Source organism: Lagenorhynchus albirostris, chromosome 20 (assembly GCF_949774975.1).
Source record: "Lagenorhynchus albirostris chromosome 20, mLagAlb1.1, whole genome shotgun sequence".
NCBI lineage: Eukaryota > Metazoa > Chordata > Mammalia > Artiodactyla > Delphinidae > Lagenorhynchus > Lagenorhynchus albirostris.
In genome coordinates this window covers 44,569,454-44,594,263 of record NC_083114.1, presented here as the reverse complement: position 1 = coordinate 44,594,263, position 24,810 = coordinate 44,569,454, and the positions used below count along the sequence as shown (strand labels likewise).

Below are 24,810 nucleotides of genomic sequence, written 5' to 3'. Positions count from 1 at the left end.
TCAAACACGTGGCCCCACATAATCTCTTTCTCAATGGTTTTTCAAGAACAGAAAGAAAAATTAAGACAAATTCATGTAAATACAAAGAGTCAAACTGTTGAAAAGACAGTAAATATTTGGAGAGGAAAGTCTACTATGGTATACAGCATTTTTGCCTAAGCAGACAGGATGTAGTTTAATTAATAATTACCAACACTTCAGTATAGCACAGCCACATCTCCATCAGCCAACTTGACAAATCTCCCAGGTACCTACCAGTAAGTACCAGCACCTTGTGATGTTAGCTCCATGCCATCCACTGAATTGTAGCTATCATCATCCATGATCTTGGAAAGACCAAAATCTGTGATTTTTATCTCTCCACATGCTGTACCATTTACTAAAAGAATATTACCTAAAAAGATAAAAAACTTCATGAATAAAAAACTTACTAATTAAAATAAACCAAGGTAATAACAGGCAAGAAGAGGACAACTGAACTGAAACTCTTACATATAACAGCAAACATTTAAATCTCTGGAATAAAACGATCTGGACTCTGGATGCTAGGGGAGAGTTGTAAGTGTCTGGCGGCAAATTTCTCTTTTCCAAGAATCACCTGCTTAATGTGCCAAAACCACCACTATGAGCAGTGGAAAAAAATAATTAACTGGCCAAAGTAAAGTATCACTTCTATGGTTGGTCAAAAATAGTGGGAAAGTTACATCCGAACTTTCAGTAAGGATCTCTTAACCACCCTGTTTAGGACAGTAGTTTCGGGGGGGGGGGGGGGGAATCAAAGAAAACATACAAGGGAATCTAAGCTAGTACCACAGTGCCACCTACAGCTCCTGGGGCAGGAAAATGTAATGGATTCAGTGACAGAAAACCCAATCACACAATAGCCATCTTTTTAAAAAATCACTTCATTGTGATGAATTTTTTAGTCATTTGAATTATACTAGAAAATTAAAGAATAGTGAATAGTGAGATTTAACATGTAGCTATCAGAAGAGGAAAGCAAAGTTAACAACCGTGCCCACCAGGAGGTAAATGGGAATCTTCCCAACACCTAAGCTCAGCTGGTTAGAGCTGTCTACAGACAACACAGGCAGACTTCTAAGCAACAGCTCAAAATGACAACAGACAGAAGTACGAAGTCTAATTGCTCTCTACTCGACTGGCGACTATCAAAGTTAGATAGTAACCATGAGAAAAGATGGAAAATTCCACTCGGAATTTAATGAAATGGGAGGCGTATGTGTAAAATAATTTGTTAATGTGGGGGGCACGTATCAGAGAGACTTGGAGTAGAGGAACTGCTATGCAGTGTGAGTAATGGGAAAAAAACAAAACTGAGCTTGCCAGAGCAGTTCTTTCTTAATCGGACTGACATCATGAACTGCCCTGGCTCTAAGACAAGGGCATTGTTTCTCCAGAGCATTTAATACAACCCACCCTCCTAATAAACCCAGTGCTGTGTGGCCGGGACTCTCTTATTCCCACTACCCAGGCAATTTAAAGTCAGATGTTATTAGGCCTTCTTGGTCCCCGGCCAAGTCCCCTAACTTTATAAAGTTAAAAATCACTTATAAGACCAAAGAAATACTACCAATACTGTCTCCTAAAAATTAGACATACCTGGTTTGAGGTCATAGTGTATGATGGGAGGTTTTATTTCATTTAAGTACTTTAAAGCATTCACAATCTGCATGATAATGGATCGGGCCTCTTTCTCCGACATTAATTTGTGCTGTTTCAGGTAGAAGTCCAGATCATTTCCCTCACAGTATTCCAATACTGTACAAAACCTAAACATAAATAAACCAACATTTGACCGTGGGGTAAGAGCAAGCAGATTAAGTCTAAACCAGCCCAACTGAAAACGTCAGGTCATTAGCTTCTCACTTCTTTCTTCTTTGCTCCTTAAAATATTCTTCTATTCTTTATTCGGTATTAGCTAACTGAGTGGTTTACTGGAAGAAAACTGCTTACTCTTTTGGTGAAGAGCGTCTGCACCCTTCCTGCTGGAACCTGCTGTGCTAAAGTTCACCCAGGGCATACCTCTCCTTGAATCAAGACTATAACAATACTGACAGGAACCGTAATGTATTTAAGCTAGATACCTCTTTTACTATCTACACAATGCTCCATTTCTAAACAAGCACCTTATGATCAAATACACAATTGTCACTGCAAACATTTTATATGACCTCAAGTGCTGACAGTGAGGAAGAATCTAGGGTTTGCCTAGGTCCCAAGGGCTGGTTGCATACTACCTCTCCTGCCAGATTGACACATACTATGATTTCTCTTTGCTAAACACACAAGGTATAAAAGAGCTTTTTAAAGTACAGTATTGATGGTTCTAACAAATGTATTATTACACAGTATGAGTTTTTTTCTTTCACTTGTATCAGTATAGCATACAGACCCCAATTTTTTTTTAACATCTTTATTGGAGTATAATTGCTTTACAATGGTGCGTTAGTTTCTGCTTTATAACAAAGTGAATCAGCTATACATATACATATATCCCCATATCTCCTCCCTCTTGCGTCTCCCTCCCACCCTCCCTCCCTATCCCACCCCTCTCGGTGGTCACAAAGCACCGAGCTGATCTCCCTGTGCTATGCGGCTGCTTCCCACTAGCTATCTATTTTACATTTGGTAGTGTATATATGTCCATGCCACTCTCTCACTTTGTCCCAGCTTACCCTTCCCCCTCCCTGTGTCCTCAAGTCCATTCTCTACGTCTGCGTCTTTATTCCTGTCCTGCCCCTAGGTTCTTCGGAACCATATATATTTTTTTTAGATTCCATATATATATGTTAGCATACGGCATTTATTTTTCTCTTTCTGACTTACTTCACTCTGTATGACAGTCTCTAGGTCCATCCACCTCACTACAAATAACTCACTTTTGTTTCTTTTTATGGCTGAGTAATATTCCATTGTATATATATCATACAGACCCAAATTTAAAACTACATACCATTCGTGCCACTAAGGGTCATGTGTCTATCTTCCAAGGCAGTTATAAGCTAAAGGAAGGCTTCCTGAGAGATGAATACCTTTTAAACTATTCTAAGCTGTGACAATATGGGTAAATCACTCAGGGTCTAGCTGGGAAATAAAAACCAGTATTTATAACAGAGGGGCTTTAATTCAGGGAACTAATCCCAGAAATGACGGAAGAGCTGAGAAGACAAAGTGGCCAGTGAGCACCCCAGAAATCATCTAGAGCAGGAAGGCATTAGCACCCTAAGGCCAGAGGGCCAAAGGGAGGAGGGTGGTGCAACCAGAACCAGACTCACCAAGGGAAACTGCAACCACAGCTGGGCGGAGGGGTCTCCACCCACCACCACCTATCTCCCCATTGGCTGAACCCCACTGAATAACAACTGACAAAGGAGCCTGGTAAACACACCCTGCAAGGGCCAACTCAGCTAAGATTAAAGAGGCGCAGGACTAGCACTATGGGGCTCTGGGCAGTTTGAGGCCTTCACAAAGCACAGCAACAAAATGCGGACACACACAGTCCTGTGGGATCCCCAAACTGAACAACAGCTCATGCTTCTTATGAAACATAGCATGTCCTAGCATGCTAGCACCCTACCTGAGAAAATATGCCTAAAATTTATAGATTCTCTGATCTGATATGCTGAAACCTGAGGCAAAGACTCTCAGGCTTAGTGAATTTATTCTGGACCCAATGCAAGCTGAAAATAAAATCTCACTTTTAATACCCAAACAACTCTCAGAAGACTTTCTAAAACAATGGTCTGACTTACTTTTGATAAAAATTCACCACACACACAACAGGAAGAACAAAGTAAACAACTTAACAATAGCATAGAATCAACTCAATTTCTCAGATTAGTTAAAAGTGTGTATACAATTCAAAACAGCAGATAATCCGAGTCATTATATTTATTTTTGAAACGGTTTTTGTACTTACATTTGGGGGTGCGTGTGTGTGTGTGTGTGTGTGTGTGTGTCCTTCCTAGTATTCAAGGAACTTACTGAAAGCAAAACAGTAAGCCACCCTGTGGAAACCTGCTCTCTAACTACAGTGGGGTTTTCTGAACCCCACTCCATGCTACACACATGGCTGTGCTGGGTGCACCCGACTGGAAAGGGGAAATCCCTGAGTGGATGTTTCCAAAGGGAATTATGGTCTCCCTTTGGGGCCACTTCTAAATGTCGGCCGGCTCTCTGTGCAGCAACCTCTGAGACAGTTGCTGTCTGGAACAGGCTGAACAGCCTGAGAGGTGGAGGGAAACACTTGTGGGCCAGACCTAGGTATGTTCTCCTGATTCATTTCAGACTCCAACAGAGAAAATGTCTCCAAATGCTGAAATATTTCTAAACTCCTGGATAAACCGAGAGGTCTAGAGCTTACCTATACCAAGTAATGAAATACAACAATGCCTACGGTTATTAAAGATCTCAGACAAGTCACTTAACTTCCCTGGTCCTCAAATCTCCACCTACAAAGTGAGAGGGCTGGACCGAAATCCCTGCAAGCCTCTGAACCAACTTATATTCCAGGATGCAGCACTGGGCTACGCCACATTCATTCTCATTGTGCAATAAAGGCACACCGCTGGCACTCGTTCGAGAGGCCCATCAGAGCTCGTCAGGATGGGGCGAGACTCTCCTGACTGCTGCTTCTCGGTGGTATGCTGGCCCCAATTTGTGCCGGTTTCTGAGAGCTGGTAACTTTTCAGGACTTTCGTGAGCTGGCTTTTAAGCCACTGGTAGGATGAATGGATAACAAAAGGTAGTGTATCCATACAATGGAATATATCCAGGCATAAAAAGGAAGTACTGATACATGACACAAGAAGAACCTTGAAAAAACACCATGCTAAGTGGAAGAAGCCAGTCACAGAAGTTCACATACTATATGATCCATTCATATGAAAGTCCAGAATAGCAAATCTAAAGTAGATTAGCGGCTGCTTACGGCAGGGAGTGGGGCTGGAAGAATAGGGGGACGATAGCATAAGGTTCAGGGTTTCTTTCTGAGGTGGTGAAAATGCTCTAAAATTGACTACGGTGATGGCTGCAACGTACATATCTGTGAATACACTAAAAACCACTGAACTGTATACTTTTAAATGGGTGAACTGTATGTATGTAAACATGTATCGATAAAGCTGCTTTTTTTTTTACTGGACATGTTCAGAATATTTATACCACAGAAATTGGCAAACAGTACAAATCAGCCCTATGCCTCTCCCCACCAAGCTGGTTGTTAAACATTTACCAGCACACAAGAGCACACACCCTGTGGCCAAGAGACGTCTTGCTGGCCCAAATCTGAATTCAAATATGATCATTTGCCCATAAGTATATTTGGTCCCCTCAGAGAGCATTTCCTGGACCCAGATTTAAACTCTATTCCATGAGTAGTCAACACACTGCAAGAAAATATTATCTGCTAAGCTAAAATGGCATAGCACTTACGAGTCAGTGTCCAGTGAAAAGTAATCATACAGTTTAACTATTCTGGGATGATCCAGTTCTTTGTGAATCCGGTACTCCCTACATGCATGCCTGTAAACAAAATGGAAAATTAACATTTTGCATTTTGGCCTGTCTCTTAGAACTCTTCCAGGATACTCCTAATTTATTCTCTCACTTCTCCATTGTTCCCGAACATTCATTCCATTCAGGTCCATCTAGTCCCCTGATCTTTCTTCATCTTATTTTCTCTACCAGTATCTACCAAGCTGTTGAGAAAATAGTAGGTGCTAACCTTTTATCCCTTTCGAGTTCATTCTATGGTAATCTCTTCTATATTTATACCCAAATATCAGAACTTTAAAAATTATAAAGACAGCATTCTTTTCTTTCCTCTAAAGCTGATATTTTCTATCTATAAATGTTACATATCCTGGGGTTACATCAAGGGGATCAATGTTAGCATGTAAATTCACTGGGTAAAAGGATTACCTGTTAGAAAAGGCAATTAGCAGTGCTTTGTATTTGTTTGTTTTTAAATCCTACTCCTTACAAAAAGAAATTTAAAAGACTATCAGCTTTACTTTCTTTTAAGAAAATGTTAATTTGATCAAAAGTTTGAAATTATGGAAACCCTAGTTTTCTTATAACAAGAATATATATATATATGTATGTATGTATGTATTAACATCTTTCTTCTTTAGTACTTTTCCAATTTAAAATTATTTAGTAAGATTAGGAACAAAAATGTACGATATAATCTGGCAAATTCATATACTGAATTTTAAAAGAGTAACATTTAGTTCTCACTTACAAAGAGAGTAATAGGATATTATTATATTTTAAGTAATCTAGCACCATTTAGTTTGGGGCATTTTGTTGTAAGACAAGAGTCAGAAAAGGGAAACTTTCCATAGTATGATTTAAAAAAAAGTGTGTTATTTTCTGAAATGTACTCTAGCATATCAAAAATACACAGAAAGTACTCAACCAAAGAAAAGCTGAGGAACGACTAGGGGAAGAGGGAGGGGAAGGATAGGAATCTAAAAGTAATTAAATATTCTTCCCCAATGGAAATTTGTCTGACTAGGCTTATTTTTCAAGTGGCCATTTTTGGCAGTTTTTGCTTCTTCTGATGCTTAATTTCATCAGCATCTTTATGTCTTTCTGAAAAGAAAAAACTTTCCAGCACTGAGGCAGAGCAGCGTTAGAACACAGGAGGCACTGGGATCAAGAAACCAGGCTTTGAGTCTGAGCTCCATGATGCCCCCTCTCCGGCCTTGTGGGCCTGCACCATCATGGCAGTGGACTGGAAGTTTTAAAGGGAGCTCCCTAGATTTGGATGCCTCCAAAGAGAAGCTAAGCAAACGTAGCTTTGACCCAACCCCCCCATCCCACCAAAGCAGCTCCACACTGTCCTTTTTCACATATCAAGATTCCACGGGTAGTGCAGTGATTAAGAATCCGCCTGCCAATGCAGGGGACACAGGTTCAAGCCCTGGTCCAGGAGGATCCCACATGCCGTGGAGCAACTAAACCCATGCGCCCACAACTACTGAGTCTGCGCTCTAGAGCCCACGTGCTGCAACTACCGAAGCCTGGGTGCCTAGTGCCCATGCTCCCCAACAAGAGAAGCCACCACAATGAGAAGCCCACACACCACAACGAAGAGCAGCCCCTGCTCACTGCAACTAGAGAAAGCCCGTGCACAGCAACGAAGACCCAACGCAGCCTAAATAAATAAATAGACAAACTATATATATATATATATTTATATATATATTCCACAGGACAGTCCAGTGCATAAGACTCCATGCTTCCAATGCAGGGGACACAGGTGTGATCCCTGGTCGGGGAATTAAGATCTCACATGCCACACAGTGCAGCAAAAAAAAAAGATTCCATGTAATATTTCATTTGGTAAAATAAAGGTGATGCTGTTTCTAAAAAAAGAAAACAAATTTAGAAACCTATGGTCTAAACAGATTACCATTAAGTCATTTCTTACTCTCACACACTATAAATCTATAGTCCTCTGCCCTTTTAACTTTTTGATTTTTGTGCTTTTCAAAGTAAAGACCAATTTCTCCATCGTGGTATAAAAAATAGAGGAAAATAAAGGAGGCAAAAATTATGAATCAAAGAAAGTGGCAAAGTCCTCGCCAACTAAGAAAACTTTCTGTGTGTCACTGAAAGCACTCCCTCAACGTCACGTCAGGCTCTAAGGCCATTCCTTACGGTTCAGCAGGCAAGGCAGAGGCTCTGCCATGTCCTTTATATGTTCAACTTTCAACTAAGCATCCAAGGGATTAATGTACTATAAATACAGAAACTTAAATAGAAGGCTGGAAAAAACTTATCCACTAAAGTGTTAGTCTTTTTTCTTTTTTTAAGTGTTAGTCTTTTACTCTAAGTGGATCTATATTTAGACTTTCAATAATTTTATCCTAGAAAATTAGAAAAGAGTATCATACAAGAGTATACTAACTACTTTGGACTTCCCTGGTGGTGCAGTGGTTGAGAATCCGCCTGCCAATGCAGGGGACATGGGTTTGAGCCCTGGTCCGGGAAGATCCCACATGCCGCGGAGCAACTAAGCCCCTGAGCCACAACTACTGAGCCTGCGCTCTAGAGGCCGCAAGCCACAACTACTGAAGCCCGCGCGCCTAGACCCCACACTCCCCCACAAGAGAAGCCACTGCAATGAGAAGCCTGCACACTGCAACAGAGTAGCCCCTGCTCGCCGCAACTAGAGAAAGCCTGCGCGTAGCAACGCAGCCCCCCCCCACAAAAAAAGAGTATACTAACTACTTCAGATACAATTATTTCTGTGGATAGCTTTATATGAAGTTTTTCCTACCATAAAGTTCTTAATATGCTATTTTGGGGAGTTAAAGAAATCGAGTAATACCTATTAATGCTTTAATAATGCAAAAGTAAAACAATCAGTTTACTTTGTGTTTGTGGGGAGAGGAGAGGAAAGGGGGTATAGAACAGAACTCAAAAATAAACAATAGAACAACCTTCTATTTTCTTTGAATTTTTCCTTCTTTTTTACCCAAATAAATGTTCTGATTCCAGATGGGGCTTGGAAGTCATCCCCACAAAGCGAAAAGCAATCAAAAGACCTTACTATGGAGGGTAACAGTAGCATTTTCGTATTTCATAATGTTACCACAACACTGAAGTGTACTACTTTTCAGTTTAACACTGAAGTTTTGAAGCACTCTCTAAAATCTGTTTGGTGCCTGATATAAGCCTCCTTAATTTAAGTTCAAGGGAGTTAATAACATTTTGCTAATTCACTATTATTTGTAGCCTGAAATTCATCAGTATGATTTCATATCAGTTAGCAAGCAAAATCTTTCAAAGAAAGGTGGAAGTGCTTTAAGAATTTCCCCTCAAGGATGAAGAGGTCACAACAACTTTGCACACCCCCTCCCCAGTGTGTCTGTCAACTGGGAAACAGCTCCTGCCCAGATGGCTCCACAGAAGGTGCTCAGGAGTCAGGACTCCCGCCTTGGTGAGGAAACAAAGAATAGGAGGGCACCACTGCGAACCACAGCTGAACCGGTACAGAACTCAGAAAAACGAGACTGTCTCCTTCACTTGCTCTGTGACTCCATCTGGTAGACAAATGTGAAAAGAGAACCAATCTACACCCGTCAGGACTCAAAACAGCTTGCCAAATGTGTCAAGGAGGTGCATGGTCCTGACTTCAACCCCTCACTGCTTCAAAAGGCTACAGTGGGGGCTTCCCTGGTGGCGCAGTGGTTGAGGGTCTGCCTGCCGATGCAGGGGACACGGGTTCGTGCCCTGGTCCGGGAAGATCCCACATGCCGCGGAGCGGCTGGGCCCGTGAGCCATGGCCGTTGAGCCTGCGCATTCGGAGCCTGTGCTCCCCAACGGGAGAGGCCACAACAGTGAGAAGCCCGCATACCGCAAAAAAAAAAAAAAAAAAAAAAAGGCTACAGTGAGCACAACCCCACCTGCAGTCACTACAGTATTCGACACCAGCGTTCTCTTTAAGATCAGCCTGAAAGCTGGATACTGAGACTAGGTAAAATCTGTATAAGTCTCTGCACAGGAACTACTTCCTCAAGGTTGACCAAGGTTGTCCCCTCGTAGAGTCAGCTGGTTTGGAGTGGGCAGTGCACACAAGCTGCGGCACAGGCTCCGAGGATAGCTGAAGGGTATTTTGAAAGAGATGCAGGAACTGTTCCTATACCCTTAGGTACTCTGAGTCTCAATATAATAAGGACATTTCTCACCGTTTTTCTAACTGGTCAGAATAACATGTGGTTTCCTTCTCTCAAGTGCTCCCTGGCATTCGCTGCCGCGTGCTATTCGTCCCTGCATGTCAAATGCCTGGAATGTATTTATAATAATGTAACTGCTCCTCAGAAGCATCTGGACTGCAGCTGCCTCTCACATAAGGGACGCATGAGGGGTGCCATGCACAGAGCACACATCATCCACTTTCCTACCTCTGCTAAGCCCCACTTCTCTTAATGCCACAGGAACCTTCTCTCCCCGAGTGCTGAGCACCACTGCCAATCTGCATGGAACAGCAAGAGTTCCCAGGTCCCGGATGAACAGTAGGTATAGAGCAGGAGTTGCCTTGCTCCATGCCTGAAGAATGGGTTGATGATGTAGAAATGTTTTATTTTTCCACTAAGACTTAGAAGCTAACTAAAAGTTGGCTAAAGTCCACTGCCTTTTTCCCTGCAAAGTACTATTTATAGGAAAAAAAAACAAAACTGCTTTTATAGAAAGGAGGTAGACTGCTTTACATCAAAAGGGGCTGTTTCCTCCTTTCAGGGGTAGGACATGTCTAATGTAGTATTTGTACCTACAACAAGGAAACAATATTAAACCCAGTGGGGATCCTAACAGCAAATTAAGTCTGCATGGCCTCCAAAGCAAGTGAACCATGAACTCCAATGTTCTGAAGCTCAGAGGAGAGACAGGCAAGGCCTGACATCAGTGGAACAAAGACATTCACACCCGCTCATGTGATAACTATTCATTCTAGAGAGCCACCCTCTCACCCCGTACCCCAGGCACAGATGGGGGCCACCGTGAGTGGCATTCTGAAGAGGGGAAAGCACAGCGAGCTGGACGCTGAAGACCAAGAACTCTGAGATGGGCAAACTATGATGGGGAAGGTGAGCTCAGCACTGAGGGCCTGAACAAGTCAAACAAGTACCACCGAGGCACACCAGGCGCCCCACATTGTCTCCTTTACGACGAGGTGACTGAAGCAGCAGACAAAGCCCCACCCGGAGCTCCCCAGGGTCCCCAGACCACTGAAGAACACTCTCACATCTGGTTTCTACAGACAAGCAACAATAATTTCTGAGGCTTTACTTGTTTATTATAGCTAATTTTAGATGCTCAATGGAAGGGGATGGTTAAACACACTGGCTTTGGATTAAGGGAAGTCTAGATTTAAATACCAGCTCAGCCATTTCTTAACTGTTACTCAAATTCTTTAAGTATCAGTTTCCTTAGCAGTAAGATGGAAAATTTATTCACTCTCCTAGGACAGTTATGAGGATTAAATGAAACAACAACAACAATGCATGTAAAGCTATTATTACTAAATTTTGAAAAATCAGACACTCTAATATCACTTACTTGTGGTAATTCTCCTTTTTCTCATCTCTCCAGTTTTTATTTAACTGGTGAATTTTCACAGCTACATATCTTTGTTCTGTTAGATCAAATGCCTATAAAGAAAAGGAATAAATTATATTCTGGATAATGGTAACGAGAATTACAGGCAACTGACTTGAAGCTTCTGTTTAACAGACCAACATACTCAAAGTCCAAAATGCATTATTAAACAACAACAACAGCGGACAACACAACATACACTTGTTTCAGAGTTGCAATCATCTTTCTTGAAACTTGTGATCAGATAATTTAGAAGTCTCCAGACGCACTGGCACCAAAGGGTTTAGAAAATAAAACCAAGCATACACCACAAACAGAAAGACAGCCCATGCCTTAACAGTCACTTCTAAACAATTCTCTTTCTGGACATCACCTACCTTATCTGGGACCTTTCTTCCCTAAGCTGGCTCTCATCCCTCAGCTGACACTGGGACCTGACATTCTTCAACAGTAAGTCCTGCCACTTTTTTTTTTTTTTTAAGATTTTTTAATAGGCTTTATTTTTAGAGCAGTTTTAGGTTCAGAGGTCCTGCCACTTTTGAAATGCTAGGGACATAGACTATCTGCCTCCTTGAGAAAGAAACCCCCAGGATACACCTCTTTGCTAAATTTACTTAATCCCACCCCTATATACTGGATAAATAAAAAGCAATTTTGGATCACAACAACGTCTGAAGTTAGTCACACCAAATCGCTTCTCCAGCACTGTCCAAAGAAAGGGACATACTTTCCCCAAAGACCACCACTGCTGGCAAGTTCCACATCAGCTAGGTAGTGCTATATTATGGGGTGAAAAAAGGTAACGGATAGATTTTCGAAGATGCCTGGTGTAAATCACAATTTGAAAAAAAGTAAGTAGCATTTTACAATAGATTTCCCCAATACAAAAGAATTTACTGAGGAACTCTTTTAGAATGAATAGTTCTTCCTAGGTTTTAAAGTTCAGATTAAAAACTTACTACTCCAGTTTCAACACTATTACCACCTATCTGTCAGTTTCCACAAATGTTTGAACAGATGAAGGCAACAGGCACAGGATATACAGTCCATGAATAGCGGTGATTACCGTTCTACAGACCTTTTAAAGATGTAAGCTACCTCTAAGAAAGCACAGGATACAAGAGAGGCCTGATTATAAAAGAAACTTCTAATTTATACCAAATTTAAACCAGTATTTTTTAAATATAAAAACCATTCAATTCAAACAGAATATCTTATTTCACAGAAATGGAAACTTTTGAACTCTATTTTTCTTACAGAGTCTGAATGAAGTCCACCTGTATGCATGTATCCATCATGGCCATAAGAGAATCATTTCAAGCTATTAAAAGCCAGATTAAATAACACCTAATTTGTAAGAGCACTAATGAACTACAAGTGTCATTTTCTCCAATTACCAAACCCTATTTCTGAATCCAAGGCACTGTGATCCACCACTAATCTAAGAAGGGCTTCTGGAGAGCGGAGAACAGCAAAAGAATAACTACATTAATGAACACATCATTGTCAGAGGCATTTAGATTTCAGAAGTGTTAAAATGTTTGAAGGATACATTAGGAAAAAATATGAAGAAATCACTAACAAGTAACTGGGAAGCCCCAAGAACCAATTTTGATGATTTTAAAAATGGAATAGTCCCACTTCTGGGAATATAGCCAAAAGAACTGAAAGCAGGGTCTCAAAGAGATATTTGCATATGCATGTTCAAAGCAGCACTATTCACAACAGACCAGAGGAGGAAGCAACCCAAATGTCCACTGACAGATGAATGGATAAAGAAAATGAAGTATATACATACAACTGAGGGTTATTCAGCCTTAAAAAGAAGAAAATCTTGTCACATGCTTCAACATGGATGAACTTTGAGAACATTATGCTAAGTGAAATAAACCAGTCACAAAAAGACAGACACTGTGTGAGTCCACTCGTATGAGTTAACTAAAAGTAATCAAATTAATAAAAACAGAAAGCAGAATTGTGGCTACCAGCGGCTGGGGAGAGAAGGAAAAGGAGAGCTGTTGATTAGTGGGTAGAACTTCAGTTCTGCAAGATGAAAAAGTTCTGGAGATCTGTTTCACAACAACATGAATATACCTACTACTACTGAACTATACACTTAAAAAATGTTAAATTGGTAAATTTTATGCTATGTGTTCTTTATCACAATCAAAAAAGTTACCAAAAATAAAAAATAAACTAAGTATATGACTCAAGAATGAACACAAAGAAAGCAGAAAGAAAGAAGGTTTGAAAGCAGAAGTTAATGAAATAGACAACAAATCAAATAGTAGATCCGATCAACAAAAATAAAAAGTTAATCTCCAGAGGAAAAAAGAAACATTGACTAATCTCTGGCCTATCAGTCAAGAGATACAAAAATAAACATTTCATAAGAGAAGAGAAATAACTAAGGTATGCACGATATTTTTAAATCAAGATGAAATAGGATGATTTTTCAGAAAAAATGAATTACCAAAACTGACTTAAGGAGGGGGAAAAAATCTGAATAGCTCGATATTTGTAGAAGGAATTGAAAAGGTTGTCAAATAGTTTTCCTCTAAAATGACACCTACCCAGGTGATTTTATGATTTAGCTCTAACAAACTTTCAAGTAGCCAACATGTAATGCAAAGCATTCCAGAACATGGGAAAAGGGTAATTTCACAACTCATTCTAGGATAACTATGACATCAAAGCTAGACAATGCTGCTTGCACATAGAAGACAACTATAAGCCAGTCCCACTTACGATCACAGATTAAAAATACGAGCAGAATATTAGAAAATCAAACCCAGCAGTACACTAGAAATATGCTTATAGTTCTGGAAATGGAAAGTGATGATGTTTCACAACATTGTGATTGTACTTAATGCCACTGAATTGTACACTTAAAAATGGTTAAAATGGCAAATTTTGTGTATACATCATCACAAGAAAAAATTAACATTAAAAAAAGGGAAAACAGTAGAACTAGTTTTTATCTGAAATAAAAACTAATTATTTTACTCAAAAGATTTCCTATATAAAAACTCATATGGGCATAATATAAATCATTAACAGTGAAGGTTACACCTTAGAAAAGAGAGAATTACCAGGGTCATGCAGTAAAGACCACTTAATAAACCAATTCAGCATTTAAAAGCCAGGTGCCAGAAACATCTAGAGAAATTCAAGGAGGCTGTGACTGGTGAACATGTTATGTATCTACAAGTATATTTAAAACAGGCCGAATTCCTCATCTAGGGAAAATCAACTGGAGGCTTCGTATTAGTAGCCTGTTCTTTGCTGGCCCGACTGAAGTACTGGAAGCCAGGACAATCCTTCAGAACACCAGTGCTACTAAACACTCTGACTTAGAAGATGGGAACATTTTAAAAGCAAAAAACAGGTTTTCAAAGAATTAACTTTTTAACACATCCATTTTGTAAAAACAAAACAAAAACTTATGAGAATAAAAGTAACACTCATCTCTAACAAATACAGATGAGGCAGAAAGATTCCATTATCCAGAAATGAGTGTTGTTTTCCCTTCCTGTTTTTTCTTTTAAAATCTGTAATTATTTACTTTTCAAACTTGAAAACAGGGTAAAATATTGAATCCTGCTTTAGTCAACAAGTTTACTGGAAGTAGTTCTCCCAAAGATACAGGTTCTTAAAAGTTTTTGGAATTTCAACCAATAGATATCAACCCAGAGTTATATCACTATTCTAAATGATCTCCAAGTTTGTAATAACCAATAATTTAACCCTCAGTCCCTGTACGAAGTTCCTCATACTTACCTTGTAAACTTCACTGAAACCTCCTCTACCCAAAAGATGTAACAACAAATATCTGTCATTTAGCGTTGGATGATCTTTGAATCTGTGGAAACAGCAGATAGATAACAACATCCTGAGGTCAAGGACTACACAATTTTCCATGTTTGCAAAATTTCCAGAATATCTAACATGTTATACACATGATTACAGATGCTGCCAACAGTTTGGCAATCATCACAATATAGCTAATTCTGAGCCTAAAATAAGTCCTATAGTTCAAAGAGACAGCATAATTACAATGAACAGCATTAGCTGTGGAGTCATGAGACACAGGTGCCAGTCTCAGCACAGCCACAATTAGACTAGTGACCTTTGTTGACTTCCCTCCCTTTCTGCCCTGCTGTAAAGGTGGAGGGCGGGAGCAGGGAGGAGATAACACTAGATCAGGGATTTTCAAACTGTGCTACTCGGGTCCTCCAAACCATTCAAGAACCACTCGTTCCCACGATTCCACAACTACATACAATAAAATTCCAAGATAGTTTACACGGCCTTTAAGACAGATTTCATTATAAAGTGAGTCACATGTTCTACGTGCATTCATTTTCTCTCTTTAAGTCTTCATGATATAACTGTTTTCCCCATATAGGATTCCACTTCTAACAATGAGACAAAGAAATGAGAGACTCTGGCAAAAATAACTTTTCGATTATTTCTACCTAGTTCCTCATCAGCCCCACTAATATTCCTGAAATTACTTTATTTTGATTTTGAGACAGTGGCATGCCTGTGGAGAGAGGTGGTATTACTGCATGGGAGTTAGCTGTGGAGTCAGATCCACATTTCAACTCTTTGTTTGGTCACACTAGTCCCTGGACAAGTTAACTTAATTTGTCTAAGCCCGTTTCCAGATCTATGTATTGAAGATGACCTACCTCATTAGGCTATTGTGACAGTTAAGTGATAGAACACAGGAACACTTAGCGCTCTGCCTGACACAGAGAGTGTGCAGTAATGGTAGCTGCTGTTGCTTGCCACTTTACAGAAAGCAAAGTCCATGGCTCACTCTGGTCAAACAAAAATACACAAGCTGTAGCCATGCCCAAACCCCCATGTTTTAGAGTCAGAAAAATGTGGGAAAAGAAAGGATTATGGTTAGAAGCCATTTCCCACTTGCAATCTACTTTTCACAGTTTCAGCTCCTTAAATGACTTACAAACAAAGATGGGCATTTATCTATAATTAATGTGCTGAACTTAAGAGAGTCTTTCTTAAAAATCTCAACACTTAAATGGCCCATAAAGGTAATTCAGAAACCGAATGTCATCTCAACCCAGTAATCTTTCCACAACACCACACTGCCATCCCATGTTTCCCTTTAGTAAGGCTCTGAGGGTAAATCTGAATACACAGTGTATCTAAACCATTTGCGACTACAAAGTTGTATTGTTTTAGTGACCTCTACTTGTGTAAAAATGCTATAATATATGTATAGATGTATACTTAATATATAAACCTAATATATTTATATGTATTTAAACTAACGCAAATCAAAATTTTATTCATAAAATTGTATTACACCCACAACAGAGCTAAATACACAGTGGAATGGTTTACCAAATTTACATTAAGCAAAAATATCATTCTAGACCATTCATGTCAGAAAGTGCTCAGCAATCTCCAACCCAACATACTCCCAAGTTGCTTACTGTGAATTATCTTCATTATGTATCCTTTTTAGTTCCCTGATATGTAGATTTCTAACCCTTTCTAGCCTTTCCAGCTCTGCCTGGATCTCTGCTTCCTCCTAAAGTGAAAAAGAAAGAAACAGCTCAGAACACAGGAAAGTTTACCGTTTCGGAATCTCATTTCAAAAACAAAAGCAGACATTTCTCTTATGAAAAGCTAAGAAGTTTTACTTTGAAAAAGATGTTTTTAAGAACTAGAATTTTAATCATAAAAACGAGCCCACAGCAAAACAGTAAATAAAATTGAAATCATAGAAGTAGAGCAGGAAAAGTGAAAGTCTTCTGTCCACCTCCAGCCATGCCCACTCCCCAGATATAATCACTGTTAAGTTTCTTGTGTAAGTTTCCAGAAATATTTTGTGTGTATACATATAAGGCATGCAATCTGTTTTTTCCTCTTTTTTAAAAAACAAAAATCACGTTCTCTATCTGGTTCTATTCTGTAAGGAGGGATTATACTTGGTGCCTTAAGTTCCACCGATTTAACAGGATCTGAGAAAGGGGAGGAGACGACAAACACACACCAACAGCAATTTATTAGACACTTACTTATCATCTTCAGAATAAGCAGCATCCACCAAAAAGTACAGGATGCTGAATTTTTTTTTTTTTTGCGGTACGCGGGCCTCTCACTGCTGTGGCCTCTCCCGTTGCGGAGCACGGGCTCTGGACGCGCAGGCCCAGCGGCCATGGCTCACGGGCCCAGCCGCTCCGCGGCATGTGGGATCCTCCCGGACCGGGGCACGAACCCGTGTCCCCTGCATCGGCAGGCGGACCCTCAACCACTGCGCCACCAGGGAAGCCCACAGGCTGCTGAATTTAAGAGATGAGTGACCTACATCTAAGATACCTCCATGAACACTCAATAACAAATTCTGTGTAGCTGCCTTTGTGTTTCAATATGGTTGGTGCAAGACCTTCTCTTCTTAGCCAGTTTAGCAAGAGATAAGAGCTGCTATGTGATTTAAAACATCACAATAATTTAAATATCAATTTTAGAACCATCTGCTCTTATTTTATATTTAATTTTTACTAAAAACATAACCACTTGTGGAGCCGAATGAGGTATACAGAATTAAGTACTGGTACATCATTGATGGAAAAGGCACTCTCACCGGGTGGTTGGAGTTGACTTGCAACTTGAAAGATATGAACTCCACCATTAGAATACAGGTGTGACAGAGCAACTACTGAAGATTTCCACAGGTATGTAAAGCTATTAATTTGCCCAAATGACCAAAGAGCTTCAACACCAAATGTAAACTAAAAATTGCATTTCTCCAGACAGGTTTTCTCATTACACTTACCTTTTTAAGATGACCTAATCTGAGTTTGAAGATTTCTTCTTGTTCATGGTATTCTGCTAATGTTAACCTGGAAAATAATGATAAAAATTTCAGGAAATTGTTTGAAATCACAGTGTGCCTATTTAAAGAGAAAGGCCAAAGCATGCTATACCGTATGTTAAGTCTCTTAGTTAAAATGACCAAAAGATAGATTATCTTGCAGTCCTTTGACAAGAGAAAACTTCTGTGATTTATCAGATGTGATGTGAAGGAAGGACTTCAAAGCCAGAAGTCTAATTTATTAAAAAAATGAGAAAAATAAATGAGCTAAATTTTCACGTTACTTATGAAATGAGTTTTGTTCCATACCATACTCAGATGAAAATCCATTAGGAGAGGTAGCCAAATTATATGTCTAAAAGTTTTTATAAAGGGGATGTTAATAAGCCAACATATTTGATTATTTTTGGTAACTCCTGGACTTTGATACAAGGAGAAGAACCTAGAGGACAGAGTCCAGGATCTGGAGTCTCAGGACTAGGGTTCAAAGCACAACTCGGGCCATGTGAACTTGGGCAAGCAACTTTAGCCTCAATTTCCTAAAAACGCAGCAAGTAATGATACCTAGCTAAAAAAGCTGTTGTGACTATTAAAATGAGAATATGAAAGGAATCTATAATTTGTAAAATGCTATTTAACACAGTTCTCAAAGGGCTTACTTGATGGGTAATCACTCATTTCATGTTCCACCTACCCTGATCTCATCCTCATATCTCAAGAATGAGCATGTAAGAAGTGATATCTTACTCCTCCATCTTCACTCTCTTCACATTCTAGAAGCACACACATATACTTCAAAGTTTGAGGTGTCACTGTTTAGATATATTCTAAATAGCAGGAGAAAGAAGAAACAGCTATCCTATCAACCAGGAAGGGCTACAAAATAGTGTCTCTGAGGTCTGACTAAAAGAAGATAAAAAGAGCAAGAAAAGGGCTTCCCTGGTGGCGCAGTGGTTGAGAGTCCGCCTGACGATGCAGGGGACGCGGGTTCATGCCCCGGTCCGGGAAGATCCCACATGCCACAGAGCGGCTGGGCCGTGAACCATGGCTGCTGAGCCTGCGCGCCCGGAGCCTGTGCTCCCCAACGGGAGAGGCCAAAACAGTGAGAGGCCCGCGTACCAAAAAAAAAAAAAAAAAGAGCAAGAAAAAATACACCCATTAGGGCTGTTACACCTATCATTTCACAGCTGCAGAAAAACTTACATCTATTACTCCATATCACACCAGTAAAAAAGGGAGGAATGGAAAATCAGAGCTTAAAGTTCTCTCTGCCTGAAATAGGTTCAATACCAGGAAAGGACAATGCAACCCACTCCAAGACTCCAGAGGACCGTTTTTGGCTTCTGGCCAAAGGAACGAGCCAAGTCACAGATACTCTAATTATTAAAGGCTAGACCAAAGGCCTTCCAGCTTGGAGTTTACACAGGACTCCAGATGGCAACTGCTTACTGACACACTACTGGCCTAGACTGAATTCTAATTATTATTCTATGGCAAAAAAACAACCTATGCCTACTTTATTACTCCTAAGCCAATGGTTTTATGTACTAGCATGAAATAATTTTCAAGTAACACTGGAAGGAGAGTCCCCACACAATAAATATAGGAGTCATGAAAGAAGACAATAATCAGATTAACGTGTACAACATTCGCCTGAAGAATTCTTCGAATCTGGGCTCCTACTTGGACTTTTTGAAAGGAAATATTTTTTACTTAGAATCTAGTTTTAAAATATTTGTGAAGTGAAGATGTTTTCCAAACTTATTCAATGTGTATACCTTTATCACAACACTTAAAGTAATTATTAGTTTATTCATCTGTTCATTTCCCCTAAATAAACTGTGAGCTCCTAAGACTGGGCTGTATCTTTCAGCTCTGTACCCCAGTCCAGAACAGGGCCGAAAATATAATAAGCATTTAACACAGACTTAATAAATGAATGTCAAAGAAAAGGTCCCCCAACATATCAGGTATGTATGGGGTGAAGACTGGTGTTAAGCCATCTTTCTCACTGGAATGAAGAAAGATACATTTCTGGGATGTCATGAACTTTTAACAATGGTGTAATATAGTATTATTATACTTGAGGTGGATTATGGGTTAATATGTTTTTGTGAACTAATATGAAAACATTAATGGCAAAAGACATATTAGTCAATAAATTACATAATATCATTATCTCTTATTTGTAGCTATCTTTAAATCCCACAGTGACAGCTTTACAAAATTTCTTTTTCCCTTGAAAAACTAATGTAGTCACAATGGAAATACTGATTACAATACCAATGACTGTTTCTATGAAAAAATATATTTTAAATTTCAAACATTCAATTCAGAAAATGACTTCATGGCTACCATCAATTCTGTAGAGATTTTCTACACCATTATTTGTAGATCTTTTTTTCCTTTTTAATTGGAAAGCCTCTTGAAGACAGAGGTGATAGTTTAAATGTCTTCAGGGTATGCATAAGAAATATTTTAAACAGGTAAGTAATATACAGGTTTTACTTCCCGCACCAATTCTAACTGTTTAACAGTCCTGCCTAGTTGGCAAACTACAACCTGTGGGCCATTCAGCTCACAGTCTATTTCTAGAAATAAAGTTTTACTGGAACACAGCCACATCCATTCACTTATGTACTGTCTATGGCTGCTTTCAAGCTGTAACAGTAGAGTTGAGTAGCTGCAACAGAGACCCTCTAGTGCGCAAAGCCTAAAGTGTTTATTATCTGGCCCATTAGAGAAAAAGCTTGCCAACTCCTGTCCTAGAGGAAGATTCTCTAGTGGTCAAGAATTCAAAAATCAATTAGGGAAATCTGACACGGGGCTGGAGTGAAAAAAGAAGGCATTTGTACTCTGAATATTCTACTCCTCGTATTCATGGTAGCTATGGAATAATTGTTGACTGGCAGTGAAATAGATGACTACACTGCAGTTGAAGATACTGGTGTTTTCCTTAGGTTGCCAGAACAGGAAAAAGTACTGGGAATGTCAAGATTTGGTTTACTGGGAAAATGTCCTTTTCCTAAAATAATACCTATTTTTTCTTAGGTTACACCTAAATTTGTGAGTGTTAACTAGTGTTCTTTAGACTACTAAATAGCATTCTTTAGTTGTGCATTCTTCAGTCTGAAACAGAGTCAGGTACTCTCCATAAGATGAAGCCAACATACCATAACCTGGAACCACATGTAAGCAATTATATCATTTGAATACCTAATGACTTCACATTTGTTATAAGAGTGGCCAAAGATCATGACATCAAGTTAAATGACATTTTTTCTCCCTCTCATCTGAAACTCCTCATATAAGATCGTGACTAAGAAAATGAGTCAATTTTAGATGGCTTTTATATGAGTTGAGCAAATCCATTAATGTAACTAAAAAGAAAATTTAAGCTCTAGAAATCTCCACAATCTATCACTTTTTCCAGTGGCACTCAATGGGAGGTTTGTATCTCAGGGGAGAATATGGTATCTCAGTTCACATTAATAAAGAACATACGTTTCATTCTCAGCTCCGTTGGTTTTGCTTTTCCGCTGTTTCTGCTCATTGGTTGCTGGAGGGGCCTGTCCCATGGCAGGAGGTTTCCGCTTTGCTAACATTTTTCGTTGTCTTTCTATCTCTTCCCTCTGTGAATTTATCCTTTCCTGTTGCCTAGAGATACAAAAGATGTTGCACAGAGGAAGAAGGTCAAAATTTTTTGAACATGGCTGTGGAATAAACATAAATATATTTGTTACCTGCATATTCGATAGACTCCAGAAAAAATAAACCCCTTTAAGTAAAGATTTGACTTTAACTTCAGGTTGGAAAAGCCAAACATTTGGTGATAGAACTATTTTTCGGAATGAATCTGTACTTTTAAGACACTAATTATGGTAATTCTCAGAGTAGGAAAGTGGGCAGGAAGAAACAATATCAAATTTCTATTGTGACCTTATTTTCTAACTCAAAAGGAAAAATGTTCTGATTGCTTTTTAACAGTTAAGAAAACAACTCCTGGTAATGAACCCATTAAAGTAAAGAACTGTATTTACATAAGAAAGTACAAAAGGTTCCAAGTGCCTTTTTATTTTTATTGGATTACAGTTTCCTCAAATTCTATCTAGAAAGATACCAAATTTGAAGAATGCTAAACAAAGTAAAAAAGATTTTCCTTCTAGACCTATCATTTATTCTAGTCTAAGTGAGGCATTACCACAGCCAAGTCATTCCCAGTCACTAATATGGTGAAACCTAAACTAAGTTTTTTTTGTTTGTTTGTTTTTTGTGATACGCGGGCCTCTCACTGTTGTGGCCTCTCCCATTGCGGAGCACAGGCTCCGGACGCGCAGGCTCAGCGGCCATGGCTCATGGGCCCAGCCACTCCGCGGCATGTGGGATCTTCCCGGACCGGGGCACGAATCCATGTCCCCTGCATCGTCAGGTGGACTCTCAACCACTGCGCCACCAGGGAAACCCTAAACTAAGTTTTTTAAGAACAAGGATGTACATTTAGAGAAAGCAAAATGAAGCCTTTCAACTAGTAAAAACTCCTCAGGAAATAGTACGCAAAATGAATTAATAAAAAACATATATAAAGACTCTTAAGATATTTAACACCATTTCCATTAGAGTATTTCCTAATAAGATGTCTAATTTTTTAATAATAACTAGTTTACAAACTAGGAGTCAATAAAAATACCAATATAAGTAATCCACTTTCTCTCACGTATCCTGCTACCTGAAAGACACTAAGGTTTATAGACTTGGCATATAAAAGTATACCAAGACCTAACAGACTAAAGTCTTTAAATCACCCAACATAGTTGACCTGACAGTCAAATGTCTTCCTTCACCTTCTCTTTCTACCATGCTTTTATCCCCCATCTCCTTTTCTCAATCCAACTTCACAGTTTTGAGGAATGATACAATCTAATTTTTTAAACCTATATTCTAAAATGAACTCTACTCGACCCTCTTCCCGGAACACTATAGTTGTCGGTCTCTAGACCTTTTCCAGATTGAGTATATCTTTCTTGGAAGAACGGCAACCAGAAAAACAAGACTATACACCCCAGAGCAGATGCCCATAGTACAATTTACCCTGCCACATCTAAAATGGCAACACCGTAAGCACGGTTAACCTGATCAGACAGAGTACCGCAAATAAATATCCATTCACTTGATAATACGATTCTCTTGGCTTCAAGATGAGCTGGGTTATTGATTAGACGTCAATTTAACAGCAGAGTAGAAATTTTAATTCAAGCGTTGCTGCTTGTGTAAGAAAATCTTTTAACTATTAGAGATATGCCTTTCCCTCCAAAATATATATATATGAATAATTCATGGCTTGAAAGAATTCTGGATTAAGAAAAAGAATCCTTAGGTTAAATCACAGTCTTTCTTCTCACTTAATGAATGTCCTTGAGGAAAACATTTATCTTCTCTGAATATGAGTCTCCCAATCAAAAAAATTGGTAAAATATCTTTAAGCTCATTTCTACCCTTTCAGGGGCCTCACTGAGTTCAAGGCACTCTGAACTCTCTGAAGATAACCATATAATATATAGTTTAACTATAAACTGCCGTGTACTAGTGCAGTGCCACAACATTTTGTCTCTGAAGACTAACTGCTTTGGAAGATTGAGATTTTAGCAATTACCCTTATTAAATTAAAATAAAACTAATTTCCTAATGTTTTCAGGGAAAATCCACACATTTTTAAAAAAATTTTATTTATTTATTTATTTATGGCTGCATTGGGTCTTCATTGCTGCACACAGGCTTTCTCTAGTTACGGGGAGCAGGGGCTACCCTTTGTTGCAGTGCACGGGCTTCTCGCTGCGGTGGCTTCTCTTGCTATGGAGCACGGGCTCTAGGCGTGTGGGCTTCAGTACTTGTGGCACACGGGCTTCAGTAGTTGCGGCGTGGGCTCTACAGTGCACGGGCTTCAGTAGTTGTGGCGCGTGGGCTCTAGAGCGCAGGCTCAGTAGTTGTGGCGCGTGGGCTTAGTTGCTCCGCAGCATGTAGGATCTTCCTGGACCAGGGATAGAACCCGTGTCCCCTGCATTGGCAGGTGGATTCTTAACCACTGCGCCACGAGGGAAGTCTCAGTTCTACTATCTTTTACAAAAGTATTGATGACCTGATAAATTTATCTCATTCAAATCTAAATAACTATTTAAAAAGCCATTATTTGTAAATGATAAGAAGACCATCAGCTTTAGGTACCATTATCAGCTGAACTGTGTCACCCAAAAAGATATGTTAAAGTCCTAACCTCCAGTACCTCAGATTATGACCTTTGGAAACAGGGTCATTGAAGATTTAATTAGTTAAAATAAGGTTATACTGGAGTAGGGTAGGCCCTTAATCCAATATGACTGGTATCCTCATAAGAAAAGAAGACACAGAGACACATAGGGGAACACCATGTGAAGACGGAGGCAACTGAAGCTATGCTCACAAGCCATGGAACACCAAAGAAGGAGCCTCCCTAGTGGCCTCAGAGGAAGCATGGTCCTCAACACCTTGATTTCAAGGTGTCTGGCCTCCTGAACTGTTGAGAAAATAAATTTACGTTGTTTTAGACCACCCAGTTTATGATATTTAGTGACAGTAGCCCTAGGAAATGATTACAGGCAACTTCAATAGCAAAATTGTATCATAACTAGTAGGAGAGGTATTAAAAAAACAAATGCACATATTTTCAGACATTATTTTAACCAAAATAATTTTAGTGGTGATCTACAGAGAGCGTCTAAATATCCAAGATAACAATTTTTAAAGATTCCCAGGATTTCATATGTTCCATGTGTACTAGAAACTGTAAAATGGTA

General features: G+C 39.4%; 1 protein-coding gene across 9 annotated transcripts in view; it reads right to left on the bottom strand.

Moving 5' to 3' along the window:
- Positions 1 to 24,810, bottom strand: part of TLK2 (tousled like kinase 2) — a 103,390-nt gene that overhangs the window by 10,283 nt on the left and 68,297 nt on the right. For 8 of the 9 annotated variants that reach the window (XR_009537638.1, XM_060134766.1, XM_060134769.1 and 5 more), the window contains 8 exons: positions 21,488 to 21,640; positions 17,945 to 18,011; positions 16,599 to 16,696; positions 14,911 to 14,992; positions 11,092 to 11,183; positions 5,455 to 5,544; positions 1,621 to 1,790; positions 256 to 394 (listed from right to left, as the gene is read on the bottom strand). Coding sequence is in view for 8 of the 9 variants with exons in the window: in XM_060134766.1 (XP_059990749.1) it covers positions 256 to 394; positions 1,621 to 1,790; positions 5,455 to 5,544; positions 11,092 to 11,183; positions 14,911 to 14,992; positions 16,599 to 16,696; positions 17,945 to 18,011; positions 21,488 to 21,640 (891 nt within the window). In the remaining variant the exon portion in view is untranslated. The remainder of the gene's footprint in view (positions 1 to 255; positions 395 to 1,620; positions 1,791 to 5,454; positions 5,545 to 11,091; positions 11,184 to 14,910; positions 14,993 to 16,598; positions 16,697 to 17,944; positions 18,012 to 21,487; positions 21,641 to 24,810) is intronic. The other variant, XM_060134767.1, reaches the window with a different exon arrangement.